Source organism: Ictidomys tridecemlineatus, chromosome 2, assembly GCF_052094955.1.
Source record: "Ictidomys tridecemlineatus isolate mIctTri1 chromosome 2, mIctTri1.hap1, whole genome shotgun sequence".
Taxonomy (NCBI): Eukaryota; Metazoa; Chordata; class Mammalia; order Rodentia; family Sciuridae; genus Ictidomys; species Ictidomys tridecemlineatus.
In genome coordinates, this window is record NC_135478.1 from 10,866,618 (window position 1) to 10,882,614 (window position 15,997).

At 47.3% G+C, this 15,997-nt stretch overlaps 1 protein-coding gene across 1 annotated transcript in view; it reads right to left on the bottom strand.

Annotated features, from left to right (window-relative positions):
- Positions 1-543: 543 nt before the first annotated feature.
- The window catches only part of LOC101965281 (adhesion G protein-coupled receptor E2), a 46,834-nt gene continuing 31,380 nt past the window's right edge, over positions 544-15,997 (bottom strand). Inside the window, exons 7-21 of the mRNA XM_078025883.1 lie at positions 15,636-15,782; positions 15,046-15,192; positions 14,893-14,939; positions 14,705-14,782; positions 14,106-14,283; positions 11,234-11,341; positions 10,676-10,903; positions 10,315-10,487; positions 7,024-7,221; positions 5,524-5,759; positions 2,957-3,023; positions 2,316-2,407; positions 1,220-1,388; positions 1,026-1,136; positions 544-549 (exon numbers count right to left, since the gene is read on the bottom strand). Of these exons, the coding sequence (XP_077882009.1) occupies positions 544-549; positions 1,026-1,136; positions 1,220-1,388; positions 2,316-2,407; positions 2,957-3,023; positions 5,524-5,759; positions 7,024-7,221; positions 10,315-10,487; positions 10,676-10,903; positions 11,234-11,341; positions 14,106-14,283; positions 14,705-14,782; positions 14,893-14,939; positions 15,046-15,192; positions 15,636-15,782 (1,985 nt within the window). The remainder of the gene's footprint in view (positions 550-1,025; positions 1,137-1,219; positions 1,389-2,315; positions 2,408-2,956; positions 3,024-5,523; positions 5,760-7,023; positions 7,222-10,314; positions 10,488-10,675; positions 10,904-11,233; positions 11,342-14,105; positions 14,284-14,704; positions 14,783-14,892; positions 14,940-15,045; positions 15,193-15,635; positions 15,783-15,997) is intronic.

A 15,997-nucleotide genomic window follows, 5' to 3' on the forward strand; every position in this document is an offset into this window, starting at 1 on the left:
GAAGCCTTCTTTCCCAACTGATGACTTCCTATTTTCTAGATAAAATGTTGACGTTTCCTTTCCTCAATGTGTGTATCATTCCCAGGGCTGTGGTGGAGGGAGGTGGGGGTGAATCTATTCAGTTATCTACAACCAGAGGCAGGATTTTGTCAGCTCCATGAGAGAGAAACCCAACTATGTAATTGGTGTGATAGACAAAATAATGACCCACAGACGTCCACACCCTAATCCCACAGCCTGTGAGTGTCACCATGCCTGGAAAAGGAACTTCTCAAGAAGGAGTATGTTAAAGATAAAAAATCTAATTTTACATTAAATCTACTTAGATGGCACATATTACGGGTATAATGTGATGTTTCCTGCCTGTCTACAGTGTGAGTGTTTACATCAGGTTAAACATAACTTTCTCCTCCAACATGCATTTGTTAATTGTGGCAAAAACTCTCAAAATTCTTTATAATTTAAAGAGACTTGGTGTTGGGATGGAGCCTGGGGCTTTGCACATGCCAGGCAAGGGCCTCCCACTGAGTGGCCCCCAGCCCCTCAGAGCTGTGGGAAAGACACAGCACACTTTGTGGTCTAGTGGCCCTACTGTGCGCCACACCACAGAGCTTCTTTCTCCTGACTGTAACTTAGTACCCACTGATCAAGCTTTTCCCACCCCCTCCTCCCAGCCTCTGGGAACCACTGTTCTGCTCTTTGTTTCTATGATATCAATGTTTGCATTTCACATATCAGTGGGATCATGCATGTTAAGCATCTTGAGATGAGAAAATCGTCCTGGATTGTCCAGGTGAGCCTAAGGTCATCACCAGGGTCTTTAGGAGACTCAGATAGGGGTGGGGACACAATGATAATAAGTGGGAAGGAGACGGGTGGGAGGGAGAGAGAATAATGTAAGGTCAGCGCACAGGCAGGCATGATGGTGGAGTCCATGAGGCAGGGGAAGCATGGTCTGTGTACAGGAGGAGAGAAATCCTGGCAATACCAGGAACATGAGCTCTGGGAGCAGGGAGTGACCCTACCGTGCTGGGTCTGGAGGCATCAGACACAGCCTTGCTAGACAGAGTGTAGGCCTCTGGTTCAGTTGTTCGTTTCCTGATCCTCTTGAGCCATGTTCTGTACTGCTCCTGGACCTGCAGAGGCAACCCACGCTCTGGGTCAGCTCACAGAGAGGGGTGTGGGTGGAGAGGCAAGGGTGGGAGCTGGGCAGGGGTACCTGTTGGCTGAGGAGGCAGTACACCAGGAAGATGAAGACGCCCTGCAGGCTGTTGACGATGGTGAAGAGGTAGGCCATGATGGGGGCAAGGGGGCCCACCTGCAGGACACCCAGACACCAGGTGCAGCCCAAGATGAAGAGATGAGCCATTGCTTTAAATGTCAGCACCCTAGGTTGGGGGAGAATGGAGGCTTATAATGCACCCACAGCAAAATGAGGTATTCCCCTCTCCACCCATGGATGCATGTACTCTCCCTTGTAAGCGATTTCTTGGACTGAACTCTGATCTTTACTCTCAATGATACCCCACAATAGAAATGCCTTTTTGTTTCCAGGACAGTGATACTTCATAAGGTTAGTTCCAAAAACTCATTTTCCATGAAGATCCCTAATTTCATTAACCAGTGTAACTGAGGATGCCCTGTGCTAGGGCTTGGACATAAGTCACAAAGAGAAGCTGGGGGCAGGGGTGCACACCTGTAGTCCCAGCTCCTCAGGTGCCTGAGGCAAGAGGATAACTCGGCCTGGGAAACACAGTGAGGCCCCATCTTAGAAAACAAACACAGGACAAATTTCTGTTTTCATTAATCGTATGCTCTGTTCAAGTGTCTAATACAACAAAATAATGATATGCAAAAATTTGAAAGGTTAATCAGAGGAACCCAGAAGAAAGAGCAAGAATTGTACACAAGATGCTGAGTGAAGGATCAACTCTGCCCCCTGGAGGACTGAACTGGAGTAGCGTTTATCTACAGGGAGGAACAGTTAGTTACAGGGTGGGAAGGATTCTGAGCTGAGGGTGGGGCAAGAAAGTGCAGCCTGAGACGTGGGGGCTGTCAGGAGAACAACAATGCTCTTGGCACTCTTGCTGTGGAAGAGCTGAAAAAGTGTCCAAGCATTGCTCATCAGCCAACACCAATTCCTCCTGAGGCTGAGGGAGTCCCAAGCTGGGATCAGAGATTTAGGCATTTTGGGGTATCAGCAGCAGAGCCACCCAGAAGCCCCCCAGGAAGGACACGAGGGGCTGCCCAGGCACATGGCTTTGCTCTCGGGCATCATCCATGTCTGTGGGGTTATGTCCCCTGCTCCATCTCACCTCGTGTTCTGCAGGGTGGACACATCTCTGTTGATGGAGGACAGCTTGCTCTTCACAATCCAGAGGGTCATCAGGAAGAAAACCAAATTGACCTTCAGAAACCACAGAGGAAAGACAGCAGCATGAATCTGACATAATTTTCCTGTGTACATATATGACCACATCACAGTGAATCCCACCATCATGTACATTCACGAGAATGGGCTCCTAACTAGATAAGGTATATTCCATGCTTGTGTAATTGTATCTGAATGGATTCTACCTTCTCGTATAACTAAAAACAAACCCCCCAAAGGAAATGGCAGGAGGTTTATGAATATCTTCTTTTCTCTTTTGCAGTTCTGTGGAGGGAACCCAGACCCTAGTGCATGCCAGGCAAGCTCTCTGCCCTTGACCTACACCCAAATCCCCCACAGCAAAGTTTTATTGAATAAAAATTTAAATCTGTTATCTCTCCATTCTAGCCCATGCAGCTTTTAGTATTTGACAATAATGTTAGAATTTGTGATGCAGAAGTCTTGGAAAACCCAACCCAACCCATAACAATCCAGGCATAGTCCTGTTCTCATCATCATCCTTATAATCCTGCTCTTCTAGTGACCCTCATGTGGACAGCAAGGAACTCTGATGACATCACTCACACAAGAGATGGCACAGGCAGGTCCAAGGAAGCCCCACACAAACCCCTGCTCTGGGTTGAGCCAGCAGCTGAGCAAGAGAGAGAACAACATCACTTTGCTGTGTTCATGTAGGAGTCCACATCCAGAGTCACTCCACACATGCACAACCACAAGGACGGGAAGCCAGATCCCTGTATGTGTGATATGTCACAGTGCACTCTACTGCCATGTACATCTAAAAAGAACAAATGAAAAATTAAGAAAATGAGAGAATCAGTGCATTGATCCTTGAAGATACAGAGCAGTTATTTCGATGTGTTCCTCCCTTTTCTCAACAAACTTTGAGTGTCTTGGTGGTAGGCTTTCTGTCTGGCTCTGAAGATACCAAGAAAGTAAACAGGGTTGTATATCTCCCAAGTCTCACCTCCAGGAGGACACACACTGTAGACACATTGTAACAATAAAACAAAATGGAAGGTTCTGAGGATGAATCACTGGAGGGCATATTAAGGTCTGGGTCTGTGGGATTAAGATGGTTAAGGAGAATTCCCCTAGGAAATCACATGTTAATGGAGACAGGAAGATGGGAGGGTGTTACTGAGGTAGTGAGCTCTGGAGCAGGGCAGAGGACTGTGAACATGGTCACAGTGCTTGAGAGTCTTGTGAACCTGACATCATTATAAGGGCTTGTCTTGCCCCATTCAATGGAGTTGCTTTTTGTCTGCTGTGAAACTGACCCAATGACCACAATCATTTCTCAGATTTATGGACATGGAGTTAATGTAGCATAAAAATCACTTATTGAAAGTGCACACTTGGGGCTGGGGATGTGGCTCAAGCGGTAGCGCGCTCGCCTAGCGTGCGTGCGGCCCGGGTTCGATCCTCAGCACCACATACAAAAGAAGATGTTGTGTCCGCCGAGAACTAAGAAAAAATAAATAAATGTTAAAATTCTCTCTCTCTCTCTGTCCCCCCCTCTCTCTCACTCTCTCTAAAAAAAAAAGAAAGTGCACACTTCTGTTACTTTGTCATGTGGTGTGCATGCACGAATATGTAGAAACATATCCCATCGTTATATACACTTATAATACACCAATAAAAAAATGTAAACTGCACAGTTTCTGTTTGAACAAAATGGTGCTGTGTAGCCCTCACCACAACCTAACTGTGGAACATTCTCACATCTCCATAAAGAAACATGTGCACATCAGCACCCGCTCCTCCCTCCTGCTCCCACCCCTTACCTTGCCCCCAGCCACAGGAATCTATTTTCTCTTATTGATTTTCTTTTTCTTGGCATTTCACAGAAATGGAATCATGAAATATGTGATCTTTAATGACTATATTCTTTCACTTAGCATGATTTTTTAAAGGTTCACTCATAATGCAGCATTTTAAAGATGAAATTCGCCCATGAACATATTAATTGTCTGTATTAGAGGAGCCCAGCATGGTATTTCCACCCAGGACCATCGTGTGCAGTGATTCATCCCAACCTCACTTTTCTACTTTCCTTGACACTGCCCTGCACCCTTCCGGATCTCTTGAATTCACTCTGTTGTACTTTCAGGTGGATTTATTTTTTAGCTTTCACAAATGTGAGATAAGATGTGGTACTTGTGTTTCTGTGCCTGGCTCATTTAACTTAACATATTGACCTCCAGTTTTATCCCTGTTGCTGCAAATGTTAAATTGCTCTTATTTAAGCCTAAATAGTATTATAGTATTGCATTGTGTGTGTGTGTGTGTGTGTGTGTGTGTGTGTGTATAATATATATTTATTTCTCCATTCATCTCTGAGGGGCACTTGGGCTGATTCCGTGACTCAGCTATTGTGGAGAGTGCTACAATAAACTTGAGTGTGTGGATACCTGTAGTTTTGCCTCCTTTGGGAACTTAACTAAATTGTCCTTCTATTTCCTACTGATAAAATCAGGCTAATGACAGCATCTACTTGTAAGTAGAGATGTGAGGATTATTTGAGTTAATATATATGAAAGTGGCTAGAGAAGCACCTGGCATGAAATAAGCACCCTGTAAATCTTAACTATGACACTATGTTTTTTTTTTTTGGTTTTGCAATTAAGTCATTTGTCTTCTGCATCATTAAAGTTTAAAACTGTTATAATGAAATCCCTAAGACTGACATGTGAGCCTAAGCAATAAGACCTTTCACAGGAGAAGATGAGGACTACTCTCCCTTTTGATTGCATATCCATCTTGTCACCGAGGTAACCACAATCACAAGTTTGGTGGTTATCTTTGTCTATTAGTTGGATTATTAAAACAAATTCTATTTTTCCAAATGAGGAATTGGGGCATTCTAGAGGATTTGGATAAAATCTAGGTTAAATTGAAAACAAAAAAGTCCTAAGCATTTCTTTTGCTTTTATATTTGCTATTTCTAGGAGAGTGATTTTGTTAATTAATTAATCCTTACTATAATTTTTCACAGGAAAGATGCCCTAGGGGTTACTAGTTAGTGTCGCTCTCCATCTTAAGCTCTGAAATACTCAAAATGCTACTTTGGTTCAAGTGAAGGCCATGGACATGCTCGAGAGGAGAAGGACAATGGGGTGCGCATTTACCGAGCAGGGGTGCCATACAGGTGAGGTCTGGCTGCTGCAGACATGGCCACGATGGCAGCCGGGACCCCGTAGCCCACAGGGAACATGAGCCTCCTCATGAGCCTGTTTCTGCTGGAGGAACTGAGCACGGTCAGGTTCTGTGCGGTGAGGAAGAGGAACAGCCCCTCCAGCAGCATCCAGGTGAAGGAGGCCAGGTAGAGGTAGTGCAGGGCGCCTGCGGTGACCGCGCACAGCACCTGGGCAGGAGAGAGACCCGGGGCAGCGTCAGGGTCTGGGCGTGGCCCGGACCCTGTGGTGGGGTATTCTGCTGTGCACCAGGCACTGCACTGTGGTGCTTCAGCCATGGGCTCCGTGTGTGCTCCCATAGATCACAGCAGAGCTGGAGAGGTCCTGCTGCCCTGTGACGTTACAGCCTCCCAGCGCTGCCCTGCGGGGTTCCTCATGCAGTAGTGGTGACGTCACAGGCCCCCAGCGCTGCCCTATGGCGTTCCTCATGCAATAATGCCAATGCTCTTGTGCACCAACCCGCTGTGCTGCTGGTTACTGAACAGCAGGGTCATATAAGGACGGGCAGGATCTACTACTTACAAATGGCAACCAATGATCATGTGGCCGCTTATGCATTTACTACAATATGATTTTCACATTATTTTAGAAGTGACTGTAGTTCACAGGGTTTAGTATCTTCTTTCCAAATGGTGCTGATCCTGGGAACAGCTGAGGGCGCACATTGAATGACAGTATCAGTAGCTGGATATTCACCCATCCCTGGGCTCTTACAAGAAAGAAGGTCTCTAAATTATCCTGTGCATCAAAGCAGAGAAGATAATCAACCCAGAAGGTGGGCAGACCTACAAGCAGCAGGAAAGATCAAGGGAGCAAACCACACAGCCCCCAGCACTCCAACAACTGACTCTGTAGGCACGACAGCAGAGGAAATGTTGGGGAAGAATTTAGGAAGATCCTAGTTAAAATATTCAACGAGCTAAAAGAAGATGTAAGGAATGAACTTGGAGGAAATACAGGAAGTGGAAGAAAATTTCACTAAAGCTAGAATCTAAAAATGAACCAAATAGAAATTCTGAAAACGAAGGACTCGATTATCCAAATTAAAAATTCCGTCAAAATTGGTCAAAAAATGTCTGCTGTAAAACGAGATGCCGCGTGAAGCCAGCCCAGTTGCCTCCTTTTTCTCTCATGATTGAATCAGGAGACCACGTCTGGTGATTGATGGATGCCACCTAGAGTTTGCCTCAGTTCACCCTACCCGGTCCCCTAATGAAGGAACTTCCCCAGGATGCAAGCTCTGTTGCTAAGCAACAAGAGATGTAGGTGATGGAGTTGTAAAGAGGATTCATTTTCTCGTTGAATCCTTCAATGTGAAATGGGCATCGACCTCCTCTGGACTTCCCCGGGGCCCAGGCTGTTTGATTAGGAGCTGGGCAGCCTGGCTCCTGAGTTCAGCACCCCTGGGCGGGCGGGGCGGGGACACCTGTGTACCTTGGGCTGGGTTCTGTCGATGGCCGTGAGGAAGAGCAGGTGGGACAGCAGGAGGCAGAGCGAGAGCTGCAGGTGCAGGGAGGTGCTGGTGTTCTGGATGGCTCTGCACAGGAGGAAGGTGAGGGCTGCCAGGACCAGGCACAGCAGGGACACGCCCAGCCCCACGCAGGTGATGAATTCCAGCACAGGGTCATTGTCCTGGGGCAGAGGGAGGAGCCTTCACAGCCACGTGCCCTGCTCTGGGGTAGGAACCCCTCCGCTCTCTGTCATTTGGTGCAGCAGATTCAGGAATGGAGGGACCAGGTCCAGGTGTGAAGCTGATGGGGGAGGGGCTCCAGGTTCAGAAGGTTGGACTGTTAGGTTTTCTGAACGGAGCAGGTAAGGGCTAGAAGGGCCCGGATGTTAGAATCCTTACTGAGGGAGGAGACCCGGGATTCCTGACTTTGGGGCACAGTAAGGCGTATGTTGATATGTGAGTGAGTGTGTGTGAAGCCCATGCTGAGGGTCCCTCTGTCCCTGTTCCATGAGGCCACAGGGCAGGACCTGCACCTCAGTGTCCAGGCCTTAACCTCCCATCCCAGACACACTGGCCTTAGTCCAGCTCTGCCTGTTCCTTACTGGCCACAAGTCCCTGTGTAGTTAGAATTAGATACTTGGTTAAATATTAAAATTAATAACAGTAGCTTAAAATTCACCTCTCCCCCATTTTCTTTTTCCTGAAAGTCATCTTAAAGCCGTGAGGACATTTAAAAGCCCACCATCAATTCTATTTCAATGTAATTGAGGGGAAGAGGAGAGAAGAGGAAAGAGGGAGGGGAAATGTTCAAATGGTAAATAATGAAGGCAAAACTTCAAAGCAGGTGCATCTGGATCAAGTGCACACAGATGTTGTTTGTGTGGATTTTGTTTTTGCAACATATCTGTAAATTTGAAATGGTTTCCCAAGAAAATGTTTGAAAAGAAAGTTCAAACTCTGCAGGTGACATTTGTGCATGCTGCATTAGAGACTCTGGTGTAAAGACAAAATTGGGAAATTAGGAGGCAGGACAGGGGAGGAGCAGAGGGAAAGAATGACACCTGATAAATGAAAGAGGTAAAACTTTCAAAATAGATGCCTCTGGGTAAAGAGTAATGGGGTGGGGGGTTTTCTTTTCATTTCCTCATGGTTTTAAGAGGACTTGGAGAAACAGGTGGGAAAGTGTAAATTCTAAGTTACCATCATCATTTACTTTCTTCCTTTAACCACAAATGTGTGATCTATTTCTTCTACTTTTGTTCTTTAAATAAAAATATCTAAAAATTTGAAATTGTTTTCTAAGAAAGCAGAAAAAATAAATGGTCCTCTAAGTGATATTAATATGTGCTGAATTTTGAGAACTTCTTATGTAAAGACAAATTCTAATTTCCATAATATATCAAAAGCTCCTGGAAATCACCAACATATATTCCAATAAACCAATAGAAAGATGGACCAAGGACATGCAAAAATTGTTTCCAGAGGTAGAAATAGAAATGGTTCATAACGAAGATGTTCCATTTTACTCCTGCTAAAAAGGACACAAATATTTCCCTAGATATATTGACCTCTCAGATAGACAAGGACCCCCAAAAGTTGATAGTAACCCTGCAGTGAGGTGTGAGTCATCACCTAGCTTCATGTAATGCTGGTGGGATTGTTACCAGGTTCAGCCTCTCTGTGTCGAGATGTGGCAGTGTCTATTTATGTGCAGTTATGAATTAGAACAGATAGACATTCTGCATGCACACTCAAATAGGGGATAAATGAAGCATGTGGTCATTTTTGCAATATTCTTTGTGTTAACAAATGATAAGAATTTGACAGACTATTTATAGTCTATTCACACAATGGAATGCAATGTGTCCTTAGAAGTAATGGTGAAGCCATTTGTACACAGGGATTGAAGAATCTACAATATGTAAAGAAAAAAAAGTAAACCACATAAGTAAATAAAGCCTGCCAACATTACAAGGATGAAGAGAACCAAAGAATAAACTCAGGTGAGGATGGATTTACAGCTCCGCAGTAGAGCGCTTGCCTGGCACTTGTGAGGTACAGGGTTCGATCCTCAGCACCACATTAAAATATAAATAAATAAAGATATTGTGTCCATCTTTAAAAATAATCTAAGAAAAGAATAACCACAGGTGTTTTGTGGATATGCCTGAGACAGCCCTAGGAGAGTGCAGGGGACACTGAGAGCCCTGGTTGTCTGAGGCAGGAGGAACTCGATGCCTAAGTGAGGGGGTGGGAGACCCCTCCATGGTTCCTCTCTCATCCAGTCTGAAATTTGAAGCATAAACACATGCCTCTTGCATGAACAAAGAAGCAGTTGACACATGAGAGTGTGCTACTGGGTGAGGTGGCAGCGAGGTCTTGGAATGTGCGGACTCCTGGGGCGGAGGCACTTGGCTGAGATCCTTGTCATGCTCATGGTCACAGGTGCTCACAGTGAATGCCACAACGTGGGCTCACCTGAGAGTCTGAACCGGGGGAAGCAGAAGTGTCCACTCCCCTGGCTAGAGGAGGAGGTAATCAGCCCCCAGTCCAGCCATCCTCCCTGACTCCCCTGACCCCCTCTGGCCTCCACCTTCTCCAGACCTTCCTTTTTGTAAACCTGAAACCCGACCATGGTTGACTTACAGACCCTGGTGGTAAGCAGAATTCTAACTTGGTCTTCCTATGTCCACCCCCTGCTGTTACACAAACCTCCTTCTAATTCTTCAGTTTTCTGATAAACTCGGTGCTGCTGTAGAGGGATTTTGCAGGTGGAATTTAGGGCTCGATCTGTTGACTTTTAGATTAGGGAGTTTATTCTGGTTTGGAATAATCAGGCAATTGCTTTAAACATCTGGACTCTTCCTGGGAAAACGGATTCAAAACTTGAGAGGGATTCTATACAAGGGGCATTTCCATGCTGGTTTTCAGATGGGAACACTGGTGTTTTGTGAGAAGGCCGACCAGGGGCCATAGGAGAGGAAATGTGGGTGGCTCTTAGGAACTGAGTGTGGTCCCCCCTAACAGCTGCTAAGAGAAGGGAACTGGACTCTGCCTGCAACCAGGGAGCTGGAGGAGGGCTGCAAGACCCAGAAGAGACTGCGGCCCCGGCTGATGTGATCTTGTCAGTCTTTTAGAATCTGTACAAGGAACTCATTCCCCTGTCCTGGGTTGCTGACCCACAGAAACCGCGAGGGAACAAATTTGTTTTACTTCATCAGCGACATTTGCAGAAGTGTGTTTTGCAGCAATCGATGCTGAAGGCAGCCTCTCACCTGCACATGGTAGTGGACCATGAGGACGGCAAAGCTGCTGAGGTGGGTACAGTGGCAGGTGGTGCTGCCACCTCTGGTGCTCACTGTCCTGCAGCCTGCAGTGGTCCAGTGACTCCCATTCTGGCTGTGGTCCCAGAAGACACAGAGCACCTTGTTCCTTGGTGCAAGGGTCACTGGCTGTAGGAACAGGGGACAGAGGTGTGAGCTGGTTTCCTGTGCTCAGAGATGCTGACCCAGGAAGTCTGGCTTTCCTGGATCAGGGGCACCTGTGGGTAGTTCCCCTGAACCTCAAGGTTAAGAGGACAACAAGGGTGTGCCTGGGCCTGGGGCTCTTCCCATACCATGTCCTCCCACCCCTCACTCACAGGATGGGAGAAGGTGAAGGTAACTGGCGAGCTGAGGTTCTGGGTGTCGTTGCTGCTCAAAAAGGCTGAGACGACATCTGAGAGCAGGACAGACGAGACTCTTGGCAGCAAGTCCTCGTGTGTCCCATGGGGAGCCACCTGCTTCTCAGGCTCCAGGACCAGGGGAGCCTCAGCCAGCAGCTTGTCCATCCCTGGGGTGGAGACCAAGCCCACCACAGAAGGGCCTGCAGGACGAGGCCACGGGTGAGTCTCAGGGTCTCCTCCAGGGCCTCCTCCTTAGATGGCCTCTCCTCCTTTTGAATTGTTGTATTATAATGATACACAATAGTGGGACTTGCTGCTCCACATTCACAGGTGCACACAACAGAATGTGGCCCCATCACTCCCCAGAACCTCCCCTTTGGACGCTCTTCTAGTGACCTCTTCCCACCCACATCACCCTTTAGTTTTGAATTGTGTATTTTGGGCATCTTTTCCCACCCTGAGGCCTCTTCCAAACAGTGTGGTACTGGTGTAAGGTGGACATCCCACCTTCTCCCCATCTCAGATGTTACCTGTGTAACCAGATTCCTGTGCCAGATTCCAGTTCAGCTGCATCTTTGCCTGATTCAGACTCAAGGTGACATTGCCATCTCCTCGCTCCTGTACCTCTAGGGACAGTTCTATGAGTCACAGGAAGAAGAAGAGTTATGTTAGGAATATATATATGTGTATATGTGGATATTGTATACGTACACGTGTATATCACATATATCAAGGACCTATGAGTAACTTCCAATTCACTCTAACCACACACGTTTATGTGTTTATAGACACACACGTGTACAATACATATATGTATATAATCCTTTGTAATTTCAGATTTTATCTGTATGTGTATATATTTGTTGTGTATACATATGTGTGCATACATATATGTATATAAAATCTGAATTTATGAAGAATTGTAACAGTAGGAACAATTGTGCACCAACATATTAGATAACTGAGATGAAATGGACACATTCTGAGGGACAGAAGCTACCAAAACTGACTTAAGAAGAAGTGGAAAATTTGAAGAGACCTATAAAGAGATTGAATCAATAATGAAAAACCTCCTAAATGACCATGTGAGATCAGATTTTCACCTATTTAATATGGTGAAATTTCACTAACCATATAGGGAAGAATGAAAATGAATTCTTTCTAAACTCTTTCAAACAACAGAAGAAGGGACAGCATGCAGTAAGTCCTGGAGGCCAATATTACTCTGATGCCCAAACCAGATAAAGACATCCCGAGAAAAGGAAAGAGACCTATATCTCTTATAAAACATAGACACAACAATCTCTAACAAAATATTAGAAATAAATTTAACTAAGAGACTCAGGACTTGTACATAGAGAACTACAGAAGGTTTTGAAAGGCATTAAAGACCCCAAATGAAGGCAAGGACACCTTGTGTTCATGGATGGGGAAACTTTATATTGGTAAGATGGTGACATGCCCCAAAGAGATCTACAGGGTTAATGTCATCCCTATCCATGTCCCAACAGCCATTAATATTATAATTTGCTTAAATAGAAAAACTCACCTTAAAACTAACACAGCATTGCAAGAGATCCAAGTAGTTAAAGCATGGCTGAAAAGAGCAACAAAGGGGGAGGACTCACACTCCTGATTTCAGAACTGAGGGCAAATGAGCAGAGAGCAAAGCAGCGTGGTACTAGCATGAAGACAGAGGGAAAGGTGAGCCCAGAAATAAACCTGCTCCTCTGCAGTCAATTGGTTTTCAGCCAGGGACCAAGACTATTGAATGGACATAAGAACAGTCTCTTCAATGATTGATGGGGGATTACTGGATATCCAAGGAAAAAGAAGGAAGTGGGACCCCTACCTCACACCACACACACAGATTAACTCAAAATAGAACAAAGTCTAAGAACTGAATCCCATGGGAGGAAATATAGTGGTGTCTTTCTGACCTTGGTTTTGGCAATGGATTATTAGATATGACACTGAATGTACAAGCCATGAAGGAGAAAGCAGATAAAGTAGACGTCCTCAAAATTAAAACATCTGACATTAAAGTGAAATGATTATCACAAATGTGAAAAGATAATCCATAGGATGGAGAAAGCATTTCCAAGTTGCACATCACTTAATGGTCTCCTGTCAAAGTAGATGAAAAGCTCTTACAAAAACTCAAGAACCAAAGGACCAACCCAATCACAAATGCACAAAGGCTCTGAACAGATATTTCTCCAAAAAGATACGAAAATGGCCCAGAGGCACATGAAAATGTGCTAACCATCACCCGTCAACAGGGAGATGCAACTCAAACCAGCAACAAGACATCGCATCACGTACAATAGAATGGCCGTGATAAAACCGAATGAATCGGAAGTAACATGTTTAGCTGAAGCCATGGAGAGTCCACTCTTGCACCCCTCTGGTGGTACTATGGAATGGTGTGGCCACTCTGCAAACATCTGGTGGTTCCCCCAGAACTACACATGGAATTACCAGGTTACCTACCAAGTTCAGGCCTTACAGACACACCCAAGCACTGAGAACAGTGATTCAAGCAAACACACATCAATATTCTTAGTAGTGAGTCACAACAGCCAAGAGGTTTATCAGTGGCTGAGTGGGTCAGCTAACACCCATAGGATGGAATCATATTCAGCCATGAAAAGGGATGGAATGATGCTATGCCATGCTCAACTGGATTATTCTAGGAGAAAGAAGCTAGAGGGACAGGTCACACTTTGTGTGATTGCTTTTTCTAATTGGTGGAATAGGCAGCTCCATTAAGACAGCAAGCAGGAGAGTGGACGCCAGGGTTGGGGGAGGGGAGGAATGAGGGATGAAAGCTGAGGAGGCACTGCGTTTGATTTTGGAGGAAACTCTCTTAGAAATGGAGGTGATGGCTGCATCAGTTTGTGAATGTTCTTGATTTCACTGAAATTTCAAACTGGTGGATTTTAAATGGTGAACTTAGTGAAACTTGTTCAGTGAGTTTTACCACAATAAGACAATTTATACCTAAATATCAAGCAGGATTAATTTATATTACTGCATATTAGATTTTGGAAGGTGTTTCTATTTTGCTATGCAAAATACTTATTATTTTAGTTGTAGATGGACACAACACCTTTGCTTTATTCACTTATTTGTATGTGGTGCTGAGGCTCGAACCCCACGCCTCTAGGCAAGTGCTCTACCACTGAGCTACAACCCAGTCCCCCTAAAATTCCTTATTGTCATTTTCTGCTGATAATGTGTACTATACTGTAAATGTGTACTATTTGTGGTTTTCTGCCTTTTTCACTGTTGTGATTATTTATGTGAGTCTCACTGAGGTACAGTGTGGCCACTCAGCTCTAGTGGGATCAGAAGAGGATGAGGCTAGGAACAGGGGCTGGCACAGACCCAGGGACTTACGTGTGCCTCCAGAATAATTGAAGGTTGCTGTCCCCTCAGGCAGAGCCCTGCTCAGGTGTCTCAGGGCACTCTCCAGGCCTGTCAGCAGGTGAGTGGCCACACAGTGCTTCTGTGAGGGGGGCAGGGTCTCCAGGTCCCCAGGGGTCTCCAGCAGCTCATCCACCTCCTGCATGATCCCCTGGAGGGATGGGGGCACAGAGCAGGTGGACTCGGGCCAGAAGGTCCACATGGGCCAGAAGGTCCACATGAAGAGCTTGACCACTCAGCCCCAGAGAGCAGACCCAGACACTGTCCAGTTGGGGATAGAGAGAGCATGGTTTGGGAACCCTGGGTGGTCCTTGCTCCTCAGAGGTCAGTCCTGGTTCATGACTGTCAAGGATGACAAAACCCAAAGACCAGGATGAGAGCAAGAGGACAGACAGTGCACGTGGGTGACCAACAGTGTGTGTGGCTCCCAGTGTCCTCTTCCACCTGCCCTGGGAGAGTGGCCAGCTCAGAGCAGGACCCCACTGTGCTTGGGCCTGTCCCCTCTCCCAGACCAAAGCTGCTCCCCTCCCTCTATGGGAGGTCTCCACCTGCTTCCCCTGTTCTGCCCTTACCTGGATGGTGTCCTTGGCCTGATCTGGCTTGAAATCCCTGTGCAGATTGTTGACTTTGTCAAAGAAGTGGGAGAGACTCTGGGGAGGTGAGAGGAGGGGTCACAGGTGGGTGGGAAGCTCAGGGCCAAGGGGTGGACAGGGTGCTGCCCCAGGGGTTCCCACCTCCCTGTCCTGGCTGGGGTGCTCACCTGGCTGTGGACTCCAGGGGGCAGAGGCCTGGTGAAGAAGGGCTTGACTGCAGGGACAGGACAGTGGTTCATTAGGAGGAGTGCACGTGTGTGTGCCTGGGTGTGCACGTGTGTGGGGTGGGGGCGGTTCTGGGGTCAGGGCTGGCTGGGTACCTTTGCAGATGGTGCTGTTCCGGCCATTGACGCTCCCAGGAATCAGCTCCCAGCCTGGGTGGCAGTGGCACTGGTAGGACCCCAGGGTGTTGGTGCAGATGGTGGACTGGTGGCACTGATGCTTCCCGGAGCTGCACTCGTCCACATCTGGGGACACAGACAGAGGGGTCAGTCCTGCCTCAGCCAGGACCAGTGCTCTCTGCCGTCCGGGCTCCACCCGCTTCTTCCCGCCATTAGTGCTCTGCCTGGCCCGCTGAGCGGCCACCTGGAGATCCACACCCTTGCGAGGTGGGTGCCAGATCAAGGGGTGTGCGAGGCCTCGTGCCCCCCAGATCTGCCCTGTGCAGGTGCAGATTGTGAGGCTGCGGAAACTCGTAACCAGTTAGTCACTAGCTGCAGCCTGGGGCCCCGGGAGTATCCTGTCAGACCCCAGCTCCTCCCCCAGACCCCTTCTGTCTGTGTCCAGCCCCTGGAGCATTAGCTGGCACAGATGCCGCAGGTGCCACAGCACTGGACATGGTTGGTTTGCCCGTGAGGGCTGCGATCCGGGCTGGACTGCGGGCCTCTGAGTGTGGCCTCTGAGCCCGCACCTTCGCACACGGTGTTGTTGGGGCCATGGGGGGATCCGGGGACCGGCTTCCAGCCTGGTCGGCAGCGGCACTGGTAGCCGCCCACTTGGTTGAGGCAGTGGGCGGATTTGTGGCACGGGCTTTGTCCAGAGGCGCATTCATTCACATCTAGGACAAAGCAGGGGGTCAGTCCCCACCCCTGACCGGCTCCCATGCCCCGCTCACTGCACCCACTTCTCCATCTTGTCGCAGCCCCAAACCAAGGACCTCTGCATGTGCCTCACTGGTGACCTTCAGCTTCACCTTCAGAGCACCTCAGGTGGCCTCCCTGCATGAAGGGCACAGCAGGGACCCTGGTCTCCAGTTACAGGAGGTGGATCCAG